The sequence below is a fragment of the Pan paniscus genome, chromosome 17 (assembly GCF_029289425.2).
Source record: "Pan paniscus chromosome 17, NHGRI_mPanPan1-v2.0_pri, whole genome shotgun sequence".
In the NCBI taxonomy this organism is placed as follows: Eukaryota; Metazoa; Chordata; class Mammalia; order Primates; family Hominidae; genus Pan; species Pan paniscus.
The window spans coordinates 25,900,778-25,924,183 of record NC_073266.2 but is presented as its reverse complement, the minus strand read 5'-3'; the positions used below and the strand labels follow the sequence as shown (position 1 = coordinate 25,924,183).

At 36.3% G+C, this 23,406-nt stretch overlaps 1 protein-coding gene across 2 annotated transcripts in view; it reads left to right on the top strand.

The window, feature by feature from the left end:
- The window catches only part of ANKRD62 (ankyrin repeat domain 62), a 47,029-nt gene extending 25,243 nt beyond the window's left edge, over window positions 1-21,786 (top strand). Inside the window, exons 11-18 of one of the 2 annotated variants that reach the window (XM_034943591.3) lie at window positions 4,902-5,115; window positions 6,736-6,919; window positions 8,062-8,985; window positions 10,351-10,503; window positions 12,536-12,606; window positions 12,948-13,026; window positions 13,844-13,894; window positions 14,512-21,786. In XM_034943591.3, the coding sequence (XP_034799482.1) occupies window positions 4,902-5,115; window positions 6,736-6,919; window positions 8,062-8,985; window positions 10,351-10,503; window positions 12,536-12,606; window positions 12,948-13,026; window positions 13,844-13,876 (1,658 nt within the window). In that variant the 3' untranslated portion in view covers window positions 13,877-13,894; window positions 14,512-21,786. The other variant, XM_063597292.1, reaches the window with a different exon arrangement.
- Window positions 21,787-23,406: the final 1,620 nt, after the last annotated feature.

The window sequence follows — 23,406 nt, the reverse complement described above, 5'->3', positions numbered from 1 at the left end:
GTCATGGTTGTGTACAAAGACAGTTTTATTTATTTTTTCAACTGGGATGACTTTTATTTCTTTTTCTTACCTGACTGCACTAACTAGACTCTTCAGAACAATGCTGCATAAAAGCAGTGAAAGCAGACATTCCTGTGTTGTTCTTCATCTTCTGGAGAACATATTCAGTTTTTCACCATGATACATGTTAGCTGTAGGTTCATCATAGATGTTCTTTATCATGCTGAAGAAGGTCCCTGGATTCTTATTTTGCTGAGACTTTTTCATTTTTACAAAATCAGCAATGAGTGTTGAATTGTATCAAATGCCTGTATCTGTCGAGATGATTCTGTGGATCTACTGTTTTCCGTTGTTAATCTGGCAAATAACAACGATGTTTGAATGTTAAGCCAACCCTGCAGTCCTGGGAAAAAACCCCATTTGTTTATGATGTATTGTCCTTTTATTATACTGTTGGATTCAATTTGCTAAAGAAGTTATGATAAAGTCTTTATTGGTTTATTATAAAGACTTTATTTATCAGACCAGTTTTATGTTCACAGCAAAATTGAGAGGAAGGTACAGAGATTTTTCAAATACCCTCTACCTGCACACATATGTAGCCTCCCTCCTTATCAGTAACCCTCCCCTTAGTGGTACAGTTGCTGTAATGGATGAGCCTACATTGGCACATCAGAATCACCTGCAGCCCGTAGTGTGCATTGTACACTGGTGCTATACATCGTATGGGTTTGGTCTTAAGGTACACTGACATATATGCGTGTCATATACATTATTTTCACCTCCCTAAAAATCCTCAGTACTCTGCCTGTGTATCCTTTCCTGGTGTCCCTCATCCTCTGGCAGCCACTGATGTTTTTACCATATCCATAGTTTTACATTTTCCAGAAAGTCATAGAGTTGGAATCATACAGAAAGTAGCCTTTTTAGGCCGGGCACGGTGGCTCACGCCTGTAATCCCAGCACTTTTGGGAGGCCAAGATGGGTGGATCACCTGAGGTCAGGAGTTCAAGATCAGCCTGGCCAACATGGCGAAACCCTGTCTCTACTAAAAATACAAAAAGTAGCCGGGTGTGGTGGCGGGCGCCTGTAATCCCAGCTACTCAGGAGGCTGAAGCAGGAGAATCGCTTGAAGCTGGGAGGCAGAGGTTGCAGTGAGCCAAGTTTGTGTCATCGCACTCCAGTCTCGGAGACAGAGTAAGGCTGTGTCTTAAAAAAAAAAAAAAAAAGAAAGTAGCCTTTTTAGGTTGACTTGTTTGACTTGGTAATATGCATGTATGGTTCCTTCATGTATTTTCATGGTTTGATTTGTCATATCTTTTTAGCATGGAGTAATATTCCATTGTTTGGCTGTTTAACCACAGTTTATTCATTCACGTATTGGAGGATGTCTTGGTTGTTTCACAAATTGGTTGAATTTTTACATTCACGCTTATGAGGGAGTTTTTTTTATTGGTAATATCATTGTCTGGTTTTGGTTCAGGGTAATGCTAACATTAAAGAGTGAGTTGGGGTGTACTCTTTTTTGTTTCTTTTTGGAGAGTTAGTGTTGAATTGTATTATTTCTTCTGAAAATGTTTAGTGGAGTTCACTGCCATAGCTAGCTGAGTTTGAATTTCTTTTTCTAGGACGGTCCTCAGCTATGACTGAAGTTTATTTTTTATATTTAGGGCAATTCAGGTTATTTATTGCTTCTTGGTTAAGATTTAGTAATTTTCCCTTTTAAGGAATTTGTTAATTTTATCTATTTTGTCATGTTTACACATAAAAATTATAATGTCACCTTGGTTTTTTTTTGTATCTGTACAGTCTGTAATCATGTGACATTACTCATTTCTGAAATTAGTAATTTGTATTTTCTCTTCTTCCTGATCAGCCAGGGTAAATAGAGATTTCTCACATTTATCAATCTCCCAAAGTGTTTGGTGTTGCTGATCTCCTTTTTTTTTTTTTTTCTGAAACCAATAGTATAACAAAATACCATAGACTGGGTAGCTTATAAACAGTAGAAAATGATTTCTTACAGTTCTGGAGTCTGCAGAGTCCAAGGTCAAGGTGCTGTCAAATTTGCTGTGTGGTAAGGAACCTTCCTGGATCATAGATGTGTTCTTTTTCTCTGTGTCCTCACGTGGCAGAAGGGGCGGAGGAGCTCTCTGGGGTGTGTTGTGTAAGAACACTAATCCCATTCAGGAGGGCTTGGCTCTCATGATATGACTACCTCTAAAAATCCGCCCTTGTGATTGGGTTTCAGCGTATAAACTTTTGAGAACACATTCAGACCACAGCAGGTGGTTTTGTTTTTTATCCCTCTGCTTGCTTTGGGTTTAATTCTCTTATTTTATTATTTATTTATTTATTTATTTATTTTCATTTTCTTAAGGTAGAAGTCAGGGTTATTGATTTGAGACTCTTCTAATATTGACATTCAGTGCTAAAAATTTTGTATTTAAGTGCAGTTGTTGCTGCATTCTACCAACCCCGATATGTTATTTTTTCATTTTTATTCAGTTCAAAATATTTTCTTTTTTCATCATCTCTTTGAACCAGGGTTATTTAGATGTGTGTTTCTTAGTTTTCATGTATTTGAGTATTTCTTAGCATTATTTTTGTTATTGGTTTCTAATATCATTGATTTGTGGTCAGGATATGTACTTTGTATGACTTACATTCTTTTTACTTAATCTTTTTAATGAGATTTATTGTATGGCCTAAAATATTGTCTATTTTGGCAAGTGTTCCATAGGTACTTGAAAGGCATGGTGTTGTTTAAGTCTGCTCTATTCTTGCTAATTTTCTGCCTCCTTGTTCTATCACTTCCTGAGTAAAGGGTATTGAAACCTCAGATTACCTAGAAATTGTCTATTTCTTTTTATAGTTCTATCTACTTTGGCCTCATGTGCTTTGAATTTCTTATGTTATTAGGGGCATAAACATTTAGGACTATTATATCTTCTTGATTAACTGAAACTTTTATCATTGTGACGTGACCTTATTTATTGCTGGAAATTGTTCTGCTATGAAATCTACTTTGATATTAATTGAACCATTTCTTCTCAGTAGTCTTCTGTCAAGTGTTAGCACGTATCTTTTTCTATTCTTGCAGCCGATTTGTGTCTTTACATTTAACGTACATTTCTTATAGACAGCATGTAATTGGGTATTGCTTTCTTATAGAATCTGTCAGTCTGCATTTTAATTGAGGCTTGTAGACCAGTTTCATTTATAATGTGATATTCAATATAGTTAAGTTTGTCTGTCATTGTGCTGTTTGATTGCTGTTAGTCTCGCTATTATTTGTTCCCCTTCTTTTTCTGCTTTCCTTTAGATTAATCAGCTATTTTCTATGATTTGATTTCATATTTCTTTTTTGGTTTTTTATATATAACTCTTTGCTATCTCAATGGTTTATTTAGGATTTATAGTATATAATTTTAACCTATCACAGTCTACCTTCAAGTAATGTTATACCACATCATAGATGGTATAAGAAAATGACAATGGTACACTTTTATTTATTTTTTTTGTCCCAGACAGTTCCTTCCTGGATCTGTGGGAATATGGGTTTTGCCAAGTTTAGAATTTTTGGGCCAATTATTTTTCAATTTTCTTTCCTGTCTTTGTTCCTTTCTATTTGGGGATTTATATATTAGTTGCTTGAAGGTTTCTCATAGTTCATCATGACAAATTTACGATTGTGATCTGTGTTTATTTTCCTCCACTGTAGTTTTTACCTCTGACATTGTAATTTACATTTCTGCAAGTGTGGTTTGATTTTTAAAGAAATACCTTTCATGCCTTCACTTATTGTCTCGAGCTTTGTTTGGGGTACAGTGATTTACTTATAAACAGAATTCTTTTTGTTCTTGCTTTTAGATTTTGAGTAATTTGCCACTCCTGAGGCAAGAGTTTTCGGATTATTTGTTGTCCTGTGAAGTATGAGTGTTTTGGGCCTGGCTCTTGGGATTGGACCCTCTTCTGGGCACTTTGTGAACAGCAGGCTTGGTTTCTCCTCATCTTTTTCTATCGTGTCCCCTCCACCGCTCGCCATCCCTTGATCTTAGGAAGTTTCCTAGCACACATCCATTTTTTTAATTATTCCACTAAATACTTTAGAGGGGACCTCTGCGGATCTCCAGGGTTTGTTTCCTCTGCTGCTTTCTCCTCTCCAGTGTTCTGTCCTGTGATTTCTCTCTGCTTTTGTTTTACCGGATTCTTAGCGTCACCGCCCCAGCTCAGGGAATCTATGTCAGATTTTCTCGCTTTGTCATGGCCTGGAAGCTCTGTCAACAAAAGAAGCTCTGTCAACAAAAAGGCCTACATTTGTTTCCTGTCTTTTAGTGACGACCATCTTCATTATCTGAAGTCCACTGTGTTGAAAATCATTGTTGAATATATTTTGTCTGTGTTGTTTTTGGTTGTTTCAGGTAAGGAGGAAAATTAGCACCCGTTGCTCCCTCTTGGCTGGAAGCAGATTGCCGCAGAGCTCCAGCACGTGCCGCAGACTAGCCAGAGCGCTTTGCTTCCTCCTTTGCTCAACTGCTTCCTTCTCATTTTTTATTTCTCAGTGTCTCCTTCTCTTCCTCAGGGAAATCTTCCCTGAGCCAAGTATAGGTCAGATTCTCTTACGTGACTAAAACAGCTATGCATTGTTATAGCATCTATCCGAATTTGTAATTGTCACATTTTTGTCTGTGTTCTTTACTACACTTGAAGCTAAACAAGATCAGATGTGTTGTCTGTTTTATCTGAAGAGCTTTCTAAAATATTTTCCACATTGCAAGCACTTAATATGTACATATTCATTCAGTGTATGAATGAGTGCCATGTTGAAATGCATAGTCCTTTATATTTAAAAACCTACTCATGTATTTTATCTCTATTTTGTCTTCTCCCGGTAACAGATTTTGTTAGCCTATCGAAAAGCAAGAATGCAACAGCTGCATGTGGAAGATCAATAGAGGATCAAAAATGTTACTGTGAACAACTTAAAGTAAAATTTCAAAAAATGAAAAATAATATTAGCGTACTACAAAAGGTACTATCTGAAACAGACAAAACCAAATCACAGTCAGAGCATCAGAATCTTCAAGGGAAAAAAAAGCTCTGTAATTTGAGGTATCACATTCTAATTTTAAAGAAATATTTCAACTATTTATACTAAGGATATGTAGGATAATTTTTGTAATATCTGACTTACCTTCTAGGGTTTAATAGAGAAGAAAACCTCTTAAAATTGTGGAATGTGAAATTTTTGGATAAAAAATCACAAGTTAATTGTGAATACTTCTCTAATAATTAATTGCATGTTCCTTTAAATCATTATTTTAATGGCTATATAGAATTCCACCCTATGGAAATTTCATTATTTAATAAATTGAAATTGGGGGTTTTAATTTTTTGTATTAATGCTGTAAGAAACATCTTACAGATCCATAGTTTTCTACATTTCTATTTCTTTACTTTGGATAAATTTTTCAAAATAGAGCTATCTGGTTAGAGTATAGGAGCTTTTTAAAAGAGATCGTTGATTAATATTACTAAGTTGTTCTTAAGAAAGTTTATAATTTATAATTTGAGTATGAAATGTATACTTTTCTCCACCCAGAGTAATTATTTTTAAAATTAACCAGTTTTTTTTTTCTTTGTTTGTTTTTTTGTCCTTTTGAGACAGAGTCTTGCGCTGTCACCCAGGTTGGAGTGCAGCGGCGAAATCTCGGCTCACTGCAGCCTCTGCTTCCGGGTTCAAGCAATTCTTGTGCCTCAGCCTCCCAAGTAGCTGGGATTACAGGCACACGTCACCATGCCTTTCTAATTTCTTTTTTTTTTTTTTTAAGTAGAGATGAGGTTTTGCCATTTTGGCCAGACTGGTCTCAAACTCCTGACGGCAAGTTATCTGCTGGCTTTGGGCTCCCAAAGTTCTGGGATTACAGTGTGAGCAACCACACCTGGCCCAGTTTTACTCTTAATATGCAGCGAATGAAAAGTAAAATGGAAAGTGATTACTGATTAGCTTAGTGAACATCTGTCTCTGCTACAGAGTTTAAATTAATTCAAACTTCTATGCGGAAGGCAGATATTGTTCTTTATTGTTTAAATATTAGATCTTGTCGTGTTTGAGAATGGATTTTAAAATTGTTTGTAAAATACATACTAATCAACAGAATAAGTCAAAAGTGTTACCAGAAAAAGAAACATAAAACGTATGGGATAACATCTTAGATTCTTTAGCTTAGTCTTGGATTATTGTCATCTGGAGATACATGTTGCAAGAAGGCATCTGGAGGTGCTATCTTACAATGTAAATCATGTTTAGGGATACCTGCCGTATTTCATGAAGATGAAAATTTATTTCTAGTGAAGGTATCAACTTGTTTATAAAAAATAACTTTTTTAAAAATTAGCTAACTCTAAATGATTCATCCTGACTGAGGAGTAATTATTACTGTGTGAAGAAAAGGTAATTTTTAACTTGTAACTTTAGCTAATAATTTTCAACATCCTTTTCCATAATATTTACGAGAATTACTAGTAACAGAAGCTAATCAATTAGCAGGATGTTCATTCCTTACTACCTTTCAATTTATATGTCTTCTTTGGAAGACATCGAAGTGAAAAATTAACATGAAAACTAGAAAGAAAAAATATTCAAGAGCATGGGCACTTTATTAGGATAATAAACCAGCATATGAGTGTTTTGTTTTTAAAGGATTTTAAGATAAGTATATTTAACTACAGATTTATCTTACAACAACAAGAAGAAGAAAGAATAAAGGCTGAAGAGTTGTATGAAAAAGATATAGAAGAGTTAAAAATAATGGAAGAGCAATATAGGACACAAACTGAAGTGAAAAAACAATCTAAACTGACTCTCAAATCATTGGAAGTGGAATTGAAGACTGTAAGAAGTAACTCAAATCAGGTAAATTAATGTTTGGTAAAATTTTACATTTCTAATTTTATTTTATTAATATTACTTAGAATATCCCTTTGACTTAGTTCTAAAACAAACCACAAATTTTATTTCATCTTAAAAATAAATGATACTTATAGCTACAATTATTTATTATAAATCTTGGCTTCAAAGTTATATTTTATTTCAGGTCAAAGACCTTTGGAAAACAATGATATCCCATAATATATATACTTAGTGATATTTTGTTGGTAAGTAATTTGTTCCTAGTGACATAGTTCAGTGTAGTTTTCCCTATTTTGCATTAATTATGGTTTCAAACATTGTGAAAAGGAAATAAAAGTTATCGTAATAGTACATAATCTCAGGATTTCCTGAGAAGAGCTTTATAAATTTTATCTTCTTTGGTGTTTTGAAAGAAAAGGTTTCTATTGTATTTGTATATCTACCCCATGGAAGTAACTGTGATCTGGTGGAGGAGCACTAGAAGCAGAGTCAGAGGACCTAGGAAAAATCCAGCAGCTTGCTTCTATTTTTAACCTTTCCCTGCAGAATTGTGATAACTAAATGAATTTATTGATTTATGCATACAAAAGTGCTTAGTACAATGCCTAGATCTGTCATTTATCAATACATGTCATTGTTAAAACTGACTCTAAAAATGTAAGAAAAGTAGAATTATCTATAAAATATTCACAGGAAAAAGAAACTTAAGGAATTTGGAAAATTTTATCTGTCCAGATATCTGCAGAGCTAAGGCTCTTACTATAGGGAAAGTAAAGGTTAGATGTTAGTGTGTAAACCCAGTTTCTAAATGTAATCATAGTTATTAATCATTTATGTTTTTCGGTTTGTTGAAATTCAGTAAAAGCCTTCTTTTAAAAAAAAAATTAGATTCTTAAAGAATTTCTAGTGGTTTCTTTTTTTTTGCTTTCATAGATTCACTGTCTTCAAATACGTTTTTGAACTTTTGAGAATTTACTCTCTAAAAGGTTTGAAGTTTTGATTCAACTTTTTTTTTCCAGTTGGATATCCAGATGGCAACTCTTTCATTGTATAAACGTACAGGTTATTACTTATTTAGTTTCAGAAGAAATCATAATATGTCATTTTATTGGGTGCTAGTTGAGAGTTTTCTTTGTTTTATTTAGAATTCTCATACTCATGAAAGAGAAAGAGACCTGTGGCAGGAAAATCACTTGATGCGGGATGAAATTGCCAGACTTAGGCTGGAAATAGACACAATAAAACATCAGAACCAGGAAACTGAAAATAAATATTTCAAAGATATTGAAATTATAAAGGAAAACAATGAAGACCTTGAAAAGACTCTCAAGCGGAATGAGGAAACATTAACAAAAACAATAACCCGGTATAGTAAAGAGCTTAATGTTCTGATGGATGAGAATACAATGCTCAATTCTGAGCTACAGAAGGAAAAACAAAGCATGTCAAGACTGGAAACAGAAATGGAATCATACCATTGTAGACTGGCTGCTGCCCTATGTGATCATGATCAACGTCAGTCATCAAAAAGAGACCTACAGCTTGCTTTCCAGAGCACAGTGAATGAATGGTGTCATTTACAAGAAGACACTAATTCTCACATTCAGATTCTTTCTCAGCAACTTTCTAAAGCTGAGAGTACATCCAGTGGCCTGGAAACTGAGCTCCATTATGAAAGAGAGGCTCTCAAAGAAAAGACGTTGCATATAGAACACATGCAAGGAGTCCTAAGCCGAACACAGCGTCGATTGGAGGACATTGAACACATGTACCAAAATGACCAACCTATTTTGGAAAAATACGTGAGAAAGCAGCAATCTGTAGAGGATGGACTATTTCAACTACAAAGCCAAAATCTGTTGTATCAACAGCAATGTAATGATGCTCGCAAGAAAGCTGACAATCAGGAAAAAACAATAATTAATATCCAAGTCAAATGTGAAGATACTGTAGAAAAACTTCAAGCTGAGTGTAGAAAGCTAGAAGAGAACAATAAGGGGTTGATGAAGGAATGCACTCTTTTAAAAGAAAGACAATGCCAATATGAAAAAGAGAAAGAAGAAAGAGAAGTAAGTATCAAGAAAGATAAGTATTTTTCAAACTTCCTGAAGTAAAATTTAAAGTATATTTGGTTATGGCTAAACACTGAATCTAGTTGAATATCAAAATATATACATGATAAACGGTTCTGCTATATCACCTTAGAAACGGAATTTTTTTCCAGCAAATAAAAGTTAGACCTAGGAGATGCTTTCCTTTGAGTAAAGACAATGTGACACTTAGGAAATTTTAAACATTTCAGTTACAAAATGTTAATATAGACTAACATTTATAATGTAGTCTTACACTGCTGAAATAATTTTGATGTCTGTATGTTGCCACATTTTAGGATTACGATAAAGCAGATATAAAGAAATATTCATACCTAAAGTGTTATTTTGAAATAGATTCAATTAATTAGATTACTTTGACAGTTAATTCCAGATTTCCCAGATGAACTAAAGTGTATTTCCTATTTTATAATTATTCTTCCTCAATAGCTTTTAATGTATCTTAGTTGGTATAATTTTATTTTTATTCATGTCAATTTGACTTAAATCTGAAAATAATTCGGTCTCAAATTATATATTGATACAAACATTCCATTCTTTAAAGACATCTTTCTTACATTATAATATGGGGAAAATGTGGTAAATGTTAGCCAAACCATATTTGATTTAATCTTCCCACTGGCATTTATAACTTACTTTCAATTTTTCAGTCAAAAATGTGCTCATAATTTTTATTTCAAGGCTCAATGACTCTCATTTGGATATAAGGTTGTCCGGTACAAAGATCAGCTTAGCTGTCTGTGATTTATTAGTTTCACATTGGATCCTCATTTTTAGACTAATGAGGGGTGGTAGGAACGGTGGGAGTAGGGAAGAGAAACATAGCAGCTGGGGTCAGGGAGAGAAGCGGAAGCCAGGTTACCTAGAGCCTCTAAGGCCATTGGAATGTTAGTTTTCTTCTGAGGTGGAAATCTATTGGAAGGATTTGAGCTGGTGACTGAATATGTGAAGAACTCTGAGGTTGATTTGAGCTTCTTCTTATAAAAAAGAGGGAAAACACTGCGGTGTAAAATTCACTGCCACCAGTCCCACCCACATACCTGTTTCTTTTTGAGACCTCAGAAGGTTTTTAAGCATTGCACATTCATCAGTGCGCTGAATCTGTTGTATGAGTAACACGGCACCAGTTTGGCACAAAGATAAACACCTTCTTTATCCTTAACTGGATTCAGTAATAAACAGGAATGTGTACACATGAGGAGGAGAAGAAGAATCAGTGTATGGTGGTATTTTTCGAAGTGTATATATTAGAGTTAAATATTATTAACAAAATTTAATAATAAGTGATATGTAAAATCAGTAACAAAAATAACATCTTACCAGGTAGTCAGGAGACAGCTTCAACGAGAAGTGGATGATGCCCTGAACAAACAATTGCTGTTAGAAGCTATGCTAGAGATTTCATCAGAACGTCGCATTAATTTAGAAGATGAGGCACGAAGTTTAAAGAAGAAATTAGGCCAGATGAGAAGTCAAGTATGTATGAAACTTAGCATGTCAACAGTTACTCTGTAGCTGGTTAAATAATATCAAGTGTTTCAGGACACTAGTTTCAGTGGAGAGCTTTCTTTTGTATTTTCATTATAATTAATTTTATTAAAATTTGATTATCTTTATAATACATCCATTTCTCAATCTCTGCCATGTTTTATAATTATAAATATTTTTCTTACACTATTTCCCCTTAATGAAAGTTGAGAATTACACATCATTTCTCACAGAAGATTAGAGAATTCTTTTTTCTTTTTACAGTATATTTTTAGTGATTTCTTTCATTGCCACGTGGAGACAAGCCAGATTAATTCAGAGGATAATGTCTAATGGAATGTTTCAGAAAATTTTCTTTTTTTAATCTCTACTTTTCTGTGTGAATAAAGACTTGTGCTTACTTATTTCATGGGTTTCTGGTTAACTGGTACAGAAAGTCCATTCTGCAGAATAAATTAGTATTTTGATGAAAATCCTTGCTCTGACTTTATATTGATCTATAGTCAGAGTCATATGACTATGGACAGTTAGCATTTGCCAACATGTATGTGTCTACTTTCTCTTGCTTAAAACAAAAACAAAAAACTTTACAAATGGGGTTATAGAATGTCAGCAAAGGGTAGGTTTGAGATGTTTGGGTGGGTCAAGTGGGCATTTTGACAACGTGGCTTCTCCTTTGGCATGTCAATGGACATCCCTGCATTTTAAGATGACACTTTTAAATAAATTATCTCCTAATGATGACATGAGCCCTGCCACTCGATAGGAGAATCTATCTATTTTAATTATTTTTCTGTTTGTTTTAAAATTTTCTTCTGGTTTCCCTGGAAAGGAAAGATGATGCTTAGTTTTAAATGTTAAAAATGGGTCGGGCGCGGTGGCTCACGCCTGTAATCCAAGCACTTTGGGAGGCTGAAGCGGGTGGATCACCTGAGGTCAGGAGTTTGAGACCATCCTGGCCAACATGGTGAAACCCCATCTCTACTAAAAAAGATACAGAAATTAGCTGGGCATGGTGGTGGCGCACGCCTGTAGTCCCAGCTCCTCGGGACGCTGAGGCAGGAGAATCGCTTGAACCTGGGGGGGTGGAGGTTGCAGTGAGCCAAGATGGTGCCACTGCACTCCAGCCTGGGTGGCTGAGCAAGACTCCGTCTTAAAAAAAAAAGTGCAAGGTTTCTTGCTACAGCAAAAATTAAATGCATACAGACAAAAAAGAAATGAAATTATAGTTGATATAGTGGTGTTTGGAATTGAAAAATATAAATGCTTACTATAATTTCCTATGTTTCCCCATTTTACCAATTTTGTAAATTTGAGTATCTGATAAAATAGAAATTAGAAAAGAAAAATACTGTGTTTTAATCATAGAGCATAGGCAGTAAACTTTTCTGTAAAGGGCCAAGTAGTATTATTTGAGACTTTGTGAGCCATAAGATCCCTGTTGCAACAACTCAACGCTACAGTTACAGCACAAAAGTAGCCGTAAACAATATGCAGACTGAAGGGGTGTGGCTGCATTCCAGTAAAATTTAGTTAAAAAACAGGTAATAGGAGCCGGGCACGGTGGCTCACGCCTGTAATCCCAACACTTTGGGAGGCCGAGATGGGCGGATCACGAGGTCAGGAGATCAAGGCCATCCTGGCTAACACGGTGAAACCCCGTCTCTACTAAAAAACACAAAAAATTAGCCAGGCGTGGTGGCAGGCACCTGTAGTCCCAGCTACTCGGGAGGCTGAGGCAGGAGAATGGTGTGAACCCGGGAGGCGGAGCTTGCGGTGAGCCCAGACGGTGCCACCGCACTCCAGCCTGGGCGACAGAGCGAGACTCTGTCTCAAAAAAAAAAAAAAAAAAAAAAGTAATAGGTCGATTTGTCCTAGATTATCATTTTTTATTAAAATAGATTGTGATAGTCTAAAAACAGTATTTTATATATAACCATATTTTGTTCATTCATTCACCTATTGATGGGCATTTGGGTTATTTCCACACCTAAAGGTTGTTTTTAATTCTTTGTTTTAGTTGCAAGAAATGCAGAATCAACGCACAGAGATTCTAAGACGTGCTGAGGAGTTGCCAGACCACATGCAAAAGTACAGTTTAAAGCAACATACAAAATATCTTGAGTATTTATAAAGCAAATGAGTAGTGTGGTAGGAGAATTGTATCAGTTAAGATAATAAGTATGTCTATGTGAAGTCAAGGAAAAATTTCAGCTTTAGGCTATTTTGAAATGCATAAATTTTCTACATTATTTTTAATTTTACACATCACCCACAAAACAAAGGTAAAAAAATAACAACAGTTTCTCAATTTTCTACTTTTCAAATGTCTCAGAATTTATATAATTATTCCTTCAGATGTTTGTTCAGAATTTATATGATTTAAAAAAAAATTATGCCTGAGAATAATTATTTTAAAATATATATTTTAGGCTTAAAATAGAAAATGCCGTGTTAAAAATTAGAACGAAAAAGCGAGCAGACAAAATTGAGCAGCTTCAGAAAATGTTGGTAAGTTCAAGTTCAATAAGTCAATCTCTTATTTTCTGTCACACTGAAAAGGAATTTTATTTTTCTAGAATATCCCTTGTCCAAAATGTTTGGGAGGACCAAAAGTGGATTTTTTCAGATTTTGGAATATTTGTATACACCTAATGAAATACCTTAGGGATGGTACCCAAGAGTAAACGTGAAATACATTTATGTTTCATATATACCTTATGCATATAGCCTGAAGATAATTCTACACAATGTTTTATTATTTTTTTTTTTTGCCTGGGGTTGGGGGATGCAGTGGGGCACAGAGTCTTGATCTGTCGCCCAGACTGGAGTGAAGTGATGTGATCTCAGCTCACTGCAACCTCTGCCTCCCAGGTTCAGGCAATCCCCTGCCCCAGCCTCCCAAGTAGCTGGGACTACAGGTGCATGCAGCCACACCAGGCTAATTTTTGTATTTTTAGTAGAGATGGTTTCACCATGTTGGCCAGGCTGGTCTTGAACTCCTGACCTCAGGTGATCCACTTGCCTTAGCCTCCCGAAGTGCTGGGGTTACAGGCATGAGTCATCACATCTGGCCTGTACAATGTTTTACAAAAATGTTTTGCATGTAACAAAGTTTTAACTGTGTTTCCACCACAGCCTGTCACATGAGGTCAGGTGTGGACCTTTCCCGTTGTGGTATCATGCGGGTGCTCAAAAAGTTTCAAATTGTACAGCATTTTGGATTTCAGATTTTCAAGTTAGTGTTGATCAACCCTCCTTGACATATAATAGGGCTACATGATAATGTCTCTTGTTTAACTTAAACATTATTAATAAGATTTCACAGTTTCAGATGCAGCAGGTGTACAAGGAAACATAACTGCAGAAGTAGATGAAGGTATGTTGCCAAAAATTATGAATTAAATTTAAATCATGGATTTCTGAAATAAATATAAATAGTGAATGGGTTGCTTGGTTAACAAATACCACATTAAATACTTTTTCTTATACACATTACTGAAAGATGTGAAAACAAACATAATGAAAAGTATACTTATGCCTCATTAGTTTATCATCTTCAATGGCTTTAAAAAAGGTCTTAAGAAGTCTGTGTGTATCCCTTTTTTTTCTGGCTCTACACTTGTTCCATCTCTATGGAACTGTCAGCTTGCACACTGAAACTGTTCTCAGAAAACAAAGGCATCATCAGCTTCTCGAGGTTATGGTAGTTATTTAAGGCCAAGAGATGCTAGATTCATGTATCAAGCAATTACAGTTCATAAGCAGTCACTTGACCAGTCATATTTTAAGAGAGAGAGAGAGAGAGTGTGTGTATGTGTGAGTGTGTGTGTGTGTGTATGTGTTTTATGTAGACTTGGTTTCTGGACTCTGTTCTGTTCTATTGATCTCTTTATCTTTATGCCAAAATCACACTGTTGTGATTTTTGTAGCTTTGTAATAATTCTTCAAACTGGGTTGTATTTTTCCTCTAAATTTATTCTTTTGTTTTTTCAGAGTTACTGCGCATTTCTGTGTCGTCTACATGCCATGAGAGTCTTAAAATCAATTGTCAATTTCTACAAAATACCTGCTTGGATTTGGACTGTGATTGCATTATGTCATGGTAAAGAATCTTAATAATGATGACTCTCTCAACTCGTGAATAAGGTATTTTCTTAGATCTTCTTTGATTTTTCTCAACAATACTTTTTAGTTATCATTGTACAGATATTTTGCATAGTGTCAGATATATTCCCAAGAATTTTATATTTTAATGCTATTATAAATAGTATTATTTTTAAAATTTCAATTCCTAGCAGTTTATTTCTAACATATAGAATTACAATTGATTTTTATATATTGGTCATGTATCCTGCAATGTGGCAAAACTCATTGGTGCCAGTAACGTTGTAATTGGTTTCACTGGGTTTTCCACATAGATGATTATGTCTGTGAATAAGGATAGTTTTACCTATTTCTTTTCAGTCTAGATGCCTTTTGTTTTCCTCCATTTCTTCCTTCCTCCCTTCTTTCTTCCTTTTTTTTCTTCCTTCCTTCCTTTCTTCCTTCTCCCAACTCCCTTTTAAAAAGTGATTACAGTGGCTCGAATTTGCAGTACAGTGTTGAATAGAAGTGGTAAGAGCTGACAAGCCTTCTCGATCTTCGGGGAAAGCATTCAGCCTTTCATCATTACATAGAATGTTAGCATTAGGTATTTTAAAGATGCCCTTTGACATGTCGAGGAAATTCTCTTGTATCTCCAGTTTGCTGAGGTTATTTTTTTAATGAAAAATGTTCAATTTTCTCAAATGCTTTTTCTGCATCTAATACATAATCATATGGTTTTTATGTTGTTAATATAATTATAAGATTAATTGATTTGGGGGAGAAGGTTAAGTTGATATTTAATTTAAAATAATTTTTAAATGTAGTTTTTTCTTGAATTTTTTAGTTCAAATCTTGTATTCTGTTTAAAATGCTCTAAACTTTGTCAATTCTTTTTGAAAGTTCTGGTGAAATATACATAACATAAAATTTAGCATTTTAACAATTTTTAACTCCATAGTTCAGTGGCATTAAGTACATTCACAATGTCATACAACAATCACTGCTATCCATTTCTAGAATTTTTCATCATCCCTAATAGAAACTCTGTACCCATTAAATATCTTCCCATAATCCTTCTCTTCATCCCTAGTAACCTGTATTCTACTTTCTGTCTCTATGAATTTACCTATGCTGGGTATATTATATAAGTGAAACCATAAAACATTGGCTTTTTGTGTCTGGGTTATTTCACTTAGCATAATGTTTTCAAGGCTCATCTATATCATACAGCATGTATCAGTAGTTTATTTCCTCTTATTTGCAATTAATTTTCTATTGCAGAGAAATACCACATTTTATTTAACAGTTGATGGACATTTCGATTGTTTCCAGGTTTTAACTATTATGAATAACGTACTGTGGACACATATGTGGACTTATGTTCCTCTTGGGTAAATACTCAAGTGGGAATCGAGGTCAAATAGTAACTGTGTTTAATCTCAAGGAACTGTCAGGCTGTTATTCAACACAGCTGTACAATTTTACATTTCCACCAGCAGTGTATGAGGGTTCCAATTTCTTCACATCTTTTCCAGTATTTATTTTTCATCTTTTTTATTATAGGCATTCTAGTGGTGTGAAGTGGTACCTCATTGTGGTTTTGATTTGCCTTTCCCTTTGATGTTGACCATCCTTTCATGTGGTTACTGGCCATTGTCTATGTTCTTAGATGAAAAACCTGGTCGTTATCCTTTGACCATGTTTTAATTGATTGCCTTTTTGTTGTTGATTTGTAAGAGTTCTTTATATATTCTGAACAAGAATGTATTTTTTTAGACTTTTTTCATAAACTTTGTTCTAAATCTTGTATTCTTTATTGTTTCTGTTTTAAAATTTTATCAGCCTCTTTTCTCAAGAATTTACTATATATATTAGTATCATATTTCTGTATTCCAATCTTGTTTTCATGATTTGCTTCCTTGCCCCAAAGAAAAAAATATATTCTCATTACCCAAATAATTTCCCACTTTACTCACACCCACTATTTTTCTATAATCCACATTCTCTCCTAGGGCAAAAGATTGGGAAGATTTACCTTACTGAGGAAACTTCCTTTATATTGTTCAGGAATAGCTTTAATGAATTTTACATACTTGGAGACATCAGGAGAAAGCATGTATGTCACTGCTTTCCTCAGGAGCACTGGCTCATATGCCTTGAAAGGATTTAGTAGACCTTTAATAAATGGCATAAGATACCAACAGCTGCCATGGCATTAAGCATCACATTTACTTATCAAGAAGAAAATAATTTAGAATTTACCTGTCAAAATCTACTACAAAGATGGCACATATTTGACTAAAACTGCAGTGTTTGTCCCTATTGACATAACCATACTCCCTGCCTTTCTCATCTGTTTTCCCTTTTTTTTTATTATTATACTTTAAGTTTTAGGGTACATGTGCACAACGTGCAGGTTTGTTACATATGTATACATGCGCCATGTTGGCGTGCTACACCCATTAACTCGTCATTTACATTAGGTATATCTCCTAATGCTATCCCTCCCACCTACTCCCACCCCACAACAGGCCCCAGTGTGTGATGTTCCCCTTCCTGTGTCCAGGTGTTCTCATTGTTCGGTTCCCACCTATGAGTGAGAACATGCGGTGTTTGGTTTTTTGTCCTTGCGATAGTTTGCTGAGAATGATGGTTTCCAGCTTCATCCATGTCCCTACAAAGGACAGGAACTCATCCTTTTTTATGGCTGCATAGTATTCCATGGTGTATATGTGCCACATTTTCTTAATCCAGTCTATCATTGATGGACATTTTGGTTTGTTCCAAGTCTTTGCTATTGTGAATAGTGCCGCAATAAACATACGTGTACATATGTCTTTATAACAACATAATTTATAATCCTTTGGGTATATACCCAGTAATAGGATGGCTGGGTCAAATGGTATTTCTAGTTCCAGATCCCTGAGGAATCGCCACACTGACTTCCACAACAGTTGAACTAATTTACAGTCCCACCAACAGTGTAAAAGTGTTCCTATTTCTCCACATCCTCTCCAGCACCTGTTGTTTCCTGACTTTTTTTTTCTTATACTTTAAGTTTTAGGGTACATGTGCACAACGCGCAGGTTTGTTACATATGTATACATGTGCCATGTTGGTGTGCTGCACCCATTAACTCCTCATTTAACATTAGGCATATCTCCTAATGCTATCCCTCCCCTCTCCCCCCACCCCACAACAGGCCCCAGTGTGTGATGTTCCCCTTCCTGTGTCCATGTGTTCTCATTGTTCAATTCCCACCTATGAGTGAGAACATGCGGTGTTTGGTTTTTTGTCCTTGCGATAGTTTGCTGAGAATGACGGTTTCCAGCTTCATCCATGTCCCTACATAGGATATGAACTCATCATTTTTTATGGCTGCATAGTATTCCATGGTGTATATGTGCCACATTTTCTTAATCCAGTCTATCGTTGTTGGACACTTGGGTTTGTTCCAAGTCTTTGCTATTGTGAATAGTGCTGCAATAAACATACGTGTGTGTGTGTCTTTATAGCAGCATGATTTATAGTCCTTTGGGTATATACCCAGTAATGGGATGGCTGGGCCAAATGGTATTTCTAGTTCTAGATCCCTGAGGAATTGCCACACTGACTTCCACAATGGTTGAACTAGTTTACAGTCCCACCAACAGTGTAAAAGTGTTCCTATTTCTCCACATCCTCTCCAGCACCTGTTGTTTCCTGACTTTTTAATGATGTCCATTCTAACTGTTGTGAGATGGTATCTCATTGTGGTTTTGATTTGCATTTCTCTGATGGCCAGTGATGATGAGCATTTTTTCATGTGTTTTTTGGCTGCATAAATGTCTTCTTTTGAGAAGTGTCTGTTCATATCCTTTGCCCACTTTTTGATGGGGTTGTTTGTTTTTTTCTTGTAATTTTGTTTGAGTTCTTTGTAGATTCTGGATATTAGCCCTTTGTCAGATCAGTAGATTGCAAATATTTTCTCCCATTCTGTAGGTTGCCTGTTCACTCTGATGGTGGTTTCTTTTGCTATGCGGAAGCTCTTTAGTTTAATTAGATCCCATTTGTCAATTTAGGCTTTTGTTGCCATTGCTTTTGGTGTTTTAGTCATGAAGTCCTTGCCCATGCCTATGTCTTGAATGGTATTGCCCAGGTTTTCTTCTAGGGTTTTTATGGTTTTAGGTCTAACATTTAAGTCTTTAATCCATCTTGAATTAATTTTTGTATAAGGTGTAAGGAAGGGATCCAGTTTCAGCTTTCTACATATGGCTAGCCAGTTTTCCCAGCACCATTTATTAAATAGGGAATCCTTTCCCCATTGCTTGTTTTTGTCAGGTTTGTCAAAGATCAGATAGTTGTAGATATGTGGCATTATTTCTGAGGGCTCTGTTCTGTTCCATTGATCTATATCTCTGTTTTGGTACCAGTACCATGCTGTTTTGGTTACTGTAGCCTTGTAGTATAGTTTGAAGTCAGGTGGCCTGATGCCTCCAGCTTTGTTCTTTAGGCTTAGGATTGACTTGGCAATGCGGGCTTTTTTTCGGTTCCATATGAACTTTAAAGTAGTTTTTTCCAATTCTCTGAAGAAAGTCATTGGTAGCTTGATGGGGATGGCATTGAATCTATAAATTACCTTGGGCAGTATGGCCATTTTCACGATATTGATTCTTCGTACCCATCAGCATGGAATGTTCTTCCATTTGTTTGTATCCTCTTTTATTTCGTTGAGCAGTGGTTTGTAGTTTGTTCTCCTTGAAGAGGTCCTTCACATCCCTTGTAAGTTGTATTCCTAGGTATTTTATTCTCTTTGAAGCAATTGTGAATGGGAGTTCACTCATGATTTGGTTCTCTGTTTGTCTGTTATTGGTGTATAAGAATGCCTGTGATTTTTGTACATTGATTTTGTATCCTGAGACTTTGCTGAAGTTGCTTATCAGCTTAAGGAGATTTTGGGCTGAGACGATGGGGTTTTCTAGATATACAATCATATCATCTGCAAACAGGGACAATTTGACTCCCTCTTTCCTAATTGAATGCCCTTTATTTCCTTCTCCTGCCTGATTGCCCTGGCCAGAACTTCCAACACTATGTTGAATAGGAGTGCTGAGAGAGGGCATCCCTGTCTTGTGCCAGTTTTCAAAGGGAATGCTTCCAGTTTTTGCCCATTCAGTATGATATTGGTTGTGGGTTTGTCATACATAGCTCTTATTATTTTGAGATATGTCCCATCGATATGTAATTTATTGAGAATTTTTAGCATGAAGGGTTGTTGAACTTTGTCAAAGGCCTTTTCTGCATCTATTGAGATAATCATGTGGTTTTTGTCTTTGGTTCTGTTTATATGCTGGATTATGTTTATTGATTTTCATATGTTGAACCAGCCTTGCATCCCAGAGATGAAGCCCACTTGATCATAGTGGATAAGCTTTTTGATGTGTTGCTGGATTCGGTTTGCCACTATTTTATTGAAGATTTTTGCATCAATGTTCATCAAGGATATTGGTCTAAAATTCTCTTTTTTTGTTGTGTCTCTGCCAGGCTTTGGTATCAGGATGATGCTGGCCTCATAAAATGAGTTAGGGAGGATTCCCTCTTTTTCTATTGATTGGAATAGTTTCAGAAGGAATGATACCAGCTCCTCCTTGTACCTCTGGTAGAATTCGGCTGTGAATCCATCTGGTCCTGTACTTTTTTTGGTTGGTAAGCTATTAATTATTGCCTCAATTTCAGAGCCTGCTATTGGTCTATTCAGAGATTCAACTTCCTGGTTTAGTCTTGGGAGAGTGTATGTGTCGAGGAATTTATCCATTTCTTCTTGATTTTCTAGTTTATTTGCAGCGAGGTGTTTATAGTATTCTCTGATGGTAGTTTGTATTTCTGTGGGATCGGTGGTGATATCCCCTTTGTCATTTTTTATTGCATCTATTTGATTCTTCTCTCTTTTCTTCTTTATGAGTCTTGCTAGTGGTCTATCAATTTTGTTGATCTTTTCAAAAAACCAGCTCCTGGATTCATTGATTTTTTGAAGGGTTTTTTGTGTCTCTATCTCCTTCAGTTCTGCTCTGATCTTAGTTATTTCTTGCCTTCTGCTAGCTTTTGAATGTGTTTGCTCTTGCTTCTCTAGTTCTTTTAATTGTGATGTTAGGGTTTCAATTTTAGATCTTTCCTGCTTTCTCTTGTGGACATTTAGTGCTATAAATTTCCCTCTACACACTGCTTTAAATGTGTCCCAGAGATTCTGGTATGTTGTGTCTTTGTTCTCGTTGGTTTCAAAGAACATCTTCATTTCTGTCTTCATTTCGTTATGTACCCAGTAGTCATTCAGGAGCAGGTTGTTCAGTTTCCATGTAGTTGAGCGGTTTTGAGTGAGTTTCTCAATTCTGAGTTCTAGTTTGATTGCACTGTGGTCTGAGAGACAGTTTGTTATAATTTCTGTTCTTTTACATTTGCTGAGGAGTGTTTTACTTCCAACGATGTGGTCAATTTTGGAATAGGTGTGGTGTGGTGCTGAAAAGAATGTATATTCTGTTGATTTGGGGTGGAGAGTTCTGTAGATGTCTATTAGGTCCACTTGGTGCAGAGCTGAGTTCAATTCCTGGATATCCTTGTTAACTTTCTGTCTCGTTGATCTGTCTAATGTTGACAGTGGGGTGTTAAAGTCTCCCATTATTATTGTGTGGGAGTATAAGTCTCTTTGTAGGTCACTAAGGACTTGCTTTATGAATCTGGGTGCTCCTGTATTGGGTGCATACATATTTAGGATAGTTAGTTCTTGTTGTATTGATCCCTTTACCATTATGTAATGGCCTTCTTTGTCTCTTTTGATCTTTGCTGGTTTAAAGTCTGTTTTATCAGAGAGTAGGATTGCAACCCCTCCCTTTTTTGTTTTCCATTTGCTTTGTAGATCTTCCTCCATCTCTTTATTTTGAGCCTATGTGTGTCTCTGCACGTGAGATGGGTTTCCTGAATACAGCACACTGATGGGTCTTGACTCTTTATCCAATTTGCCAGTCTGTGCCTTTTAATTGGAGCATTTAGCCCATTTACATTTAAAGTTAGTATTGTTATGTGTGAATTTGATCCTGTCATTATGATGTTAGCTGGTTATTTTGCTTGTTAGTTGATGCAGTTTCTTCATAGCCTTGATGGTCTTTACAATTTGGCATGTTTTTGCAGTGGCTGTTACTGGTTGTTCCTTTGCATGTTTAGTGCTTCCTTCAGGAGCTCTTTTAGGGCAGGCCTGGTGGTGACAAAATCTCTCAGCATTTGCTTGTCTGTAAAGGATTTTATTTCTCCTTCACTTATGAAACTTAGTTTGGCTGGATATGAAATTCTGGGTTGAAAATTCTTTTCTTTAAGAATGTTGAAGCTGGGCACGGTGGCTCATGCCTGTAATCCCAGCACTTTGGGAGGCTGAGGAGGGCGGATCACGAGGTCAGGAGATCGAGACCATCCTGGCTAACATGGTGAAACCCCGTCTCTACTAAAAATACTAAAAAAATGAGCCGGACGTGGTGGCAGGCACCTGTAGTCCCAGCTACTTGGGAGGCTGAGCTAGGAGAATGGTGTGAACCCGGGAGGCAGCGCTTGCAGTGAGCCGAGACCACGCCACTGCACTCCAGCCTGGGCAACAGAGCAAGACTCCGTATCAAAAAAAAAAAAGAATGTTGAGTATTGGCCCCCACTCTCTTCTGGCTTGTAGAGTTTCTGCTGAGAGATCAGCTGTTAGTCTGATGGGCTTCCCTTTGTGGGTAACCCGACCTTTCTCTCTGGCTGACCTTAACATTTTTTCCTTCATTTCAACTTTGGTGAATCTGACAATTATGCGTCTTGGAGTTGCTCTTCTCAAGGAGTATCTTTGTGGTGTTCTCTGTATTTCCTGAATTTGAATGTTGGCCTGCCTTGCTAGATTGGGGAAGTTCTCCGGGATAATATCCTGCAGAGTGTTTTCCAACTTGGTTCCATTCTCCCTGTCACTTTCAGGTACACCAATCATATGTAGATTTGGTCTTTTCACATAGTCCCATATTTCTTGAAGGCTTTGTTTGTTTCTTTTTATTCTTTTTTCTCTAAACTTTTCTTCACGCTTCATTTCATTCATTTCGTCTTCCATCACTGATACCCTTTCTTCCAGTTGGTCGCATCGGTTACTGAGGCTTGTGCATTCATCACGTAGTTCTCGTGCCTTGGTTTTCAGCTCCATCAGATCCTTTAAAGACTTCTCTGCATTGGTTATTCTAGTTATCCATTCATCTAATTTTTTTTCAAAGTTTTTAACTTCTTTGCCATTGGTTCGAACTTCCTCCTTTAGCTCGGAGTAGTTTGATCTTCTGAAGCCTTCCTCTCTCAACTTGTCAAAGTCATTCTGTGGCCAGCTTTGTTCCATTGCTGGTGAGGAGCTGTGTTCCTTTGGAGGAGAAGAGGCTCTCTGATTTTTAAAGTTTCCGGTTTTTCTGCTCTGTCTTTTCCCCATCTTTGTGGTTTTATCTACCTTTGGTCTCTGATGATGGTGACGTACAGATAGGTTTTTGGTGTGGATGTCCTTTCTGTTTGTTAGTTTTCCTTCTAACAGTCAGGACCCTCAGCTGCAGGTCTGTTGGAGTTTACTGGAGGTCCACTCCAGACCCTGTTTGCCTGGGTATCAGCAGCGGTGGCTGCACAACAGCAGATATTGGTGAATCGCAAATGCTGCTGCCTGATCGTTCCTCTGGAAGTTTTGTCTCAGAGGAGTACCCGGCTGTGTGAGGTGTCAGTCCGCCCCTACTGGGGGGTGCCTCCCATTTAGGCTACTAGAGTGTCAGGGACCCACTTGAGGAG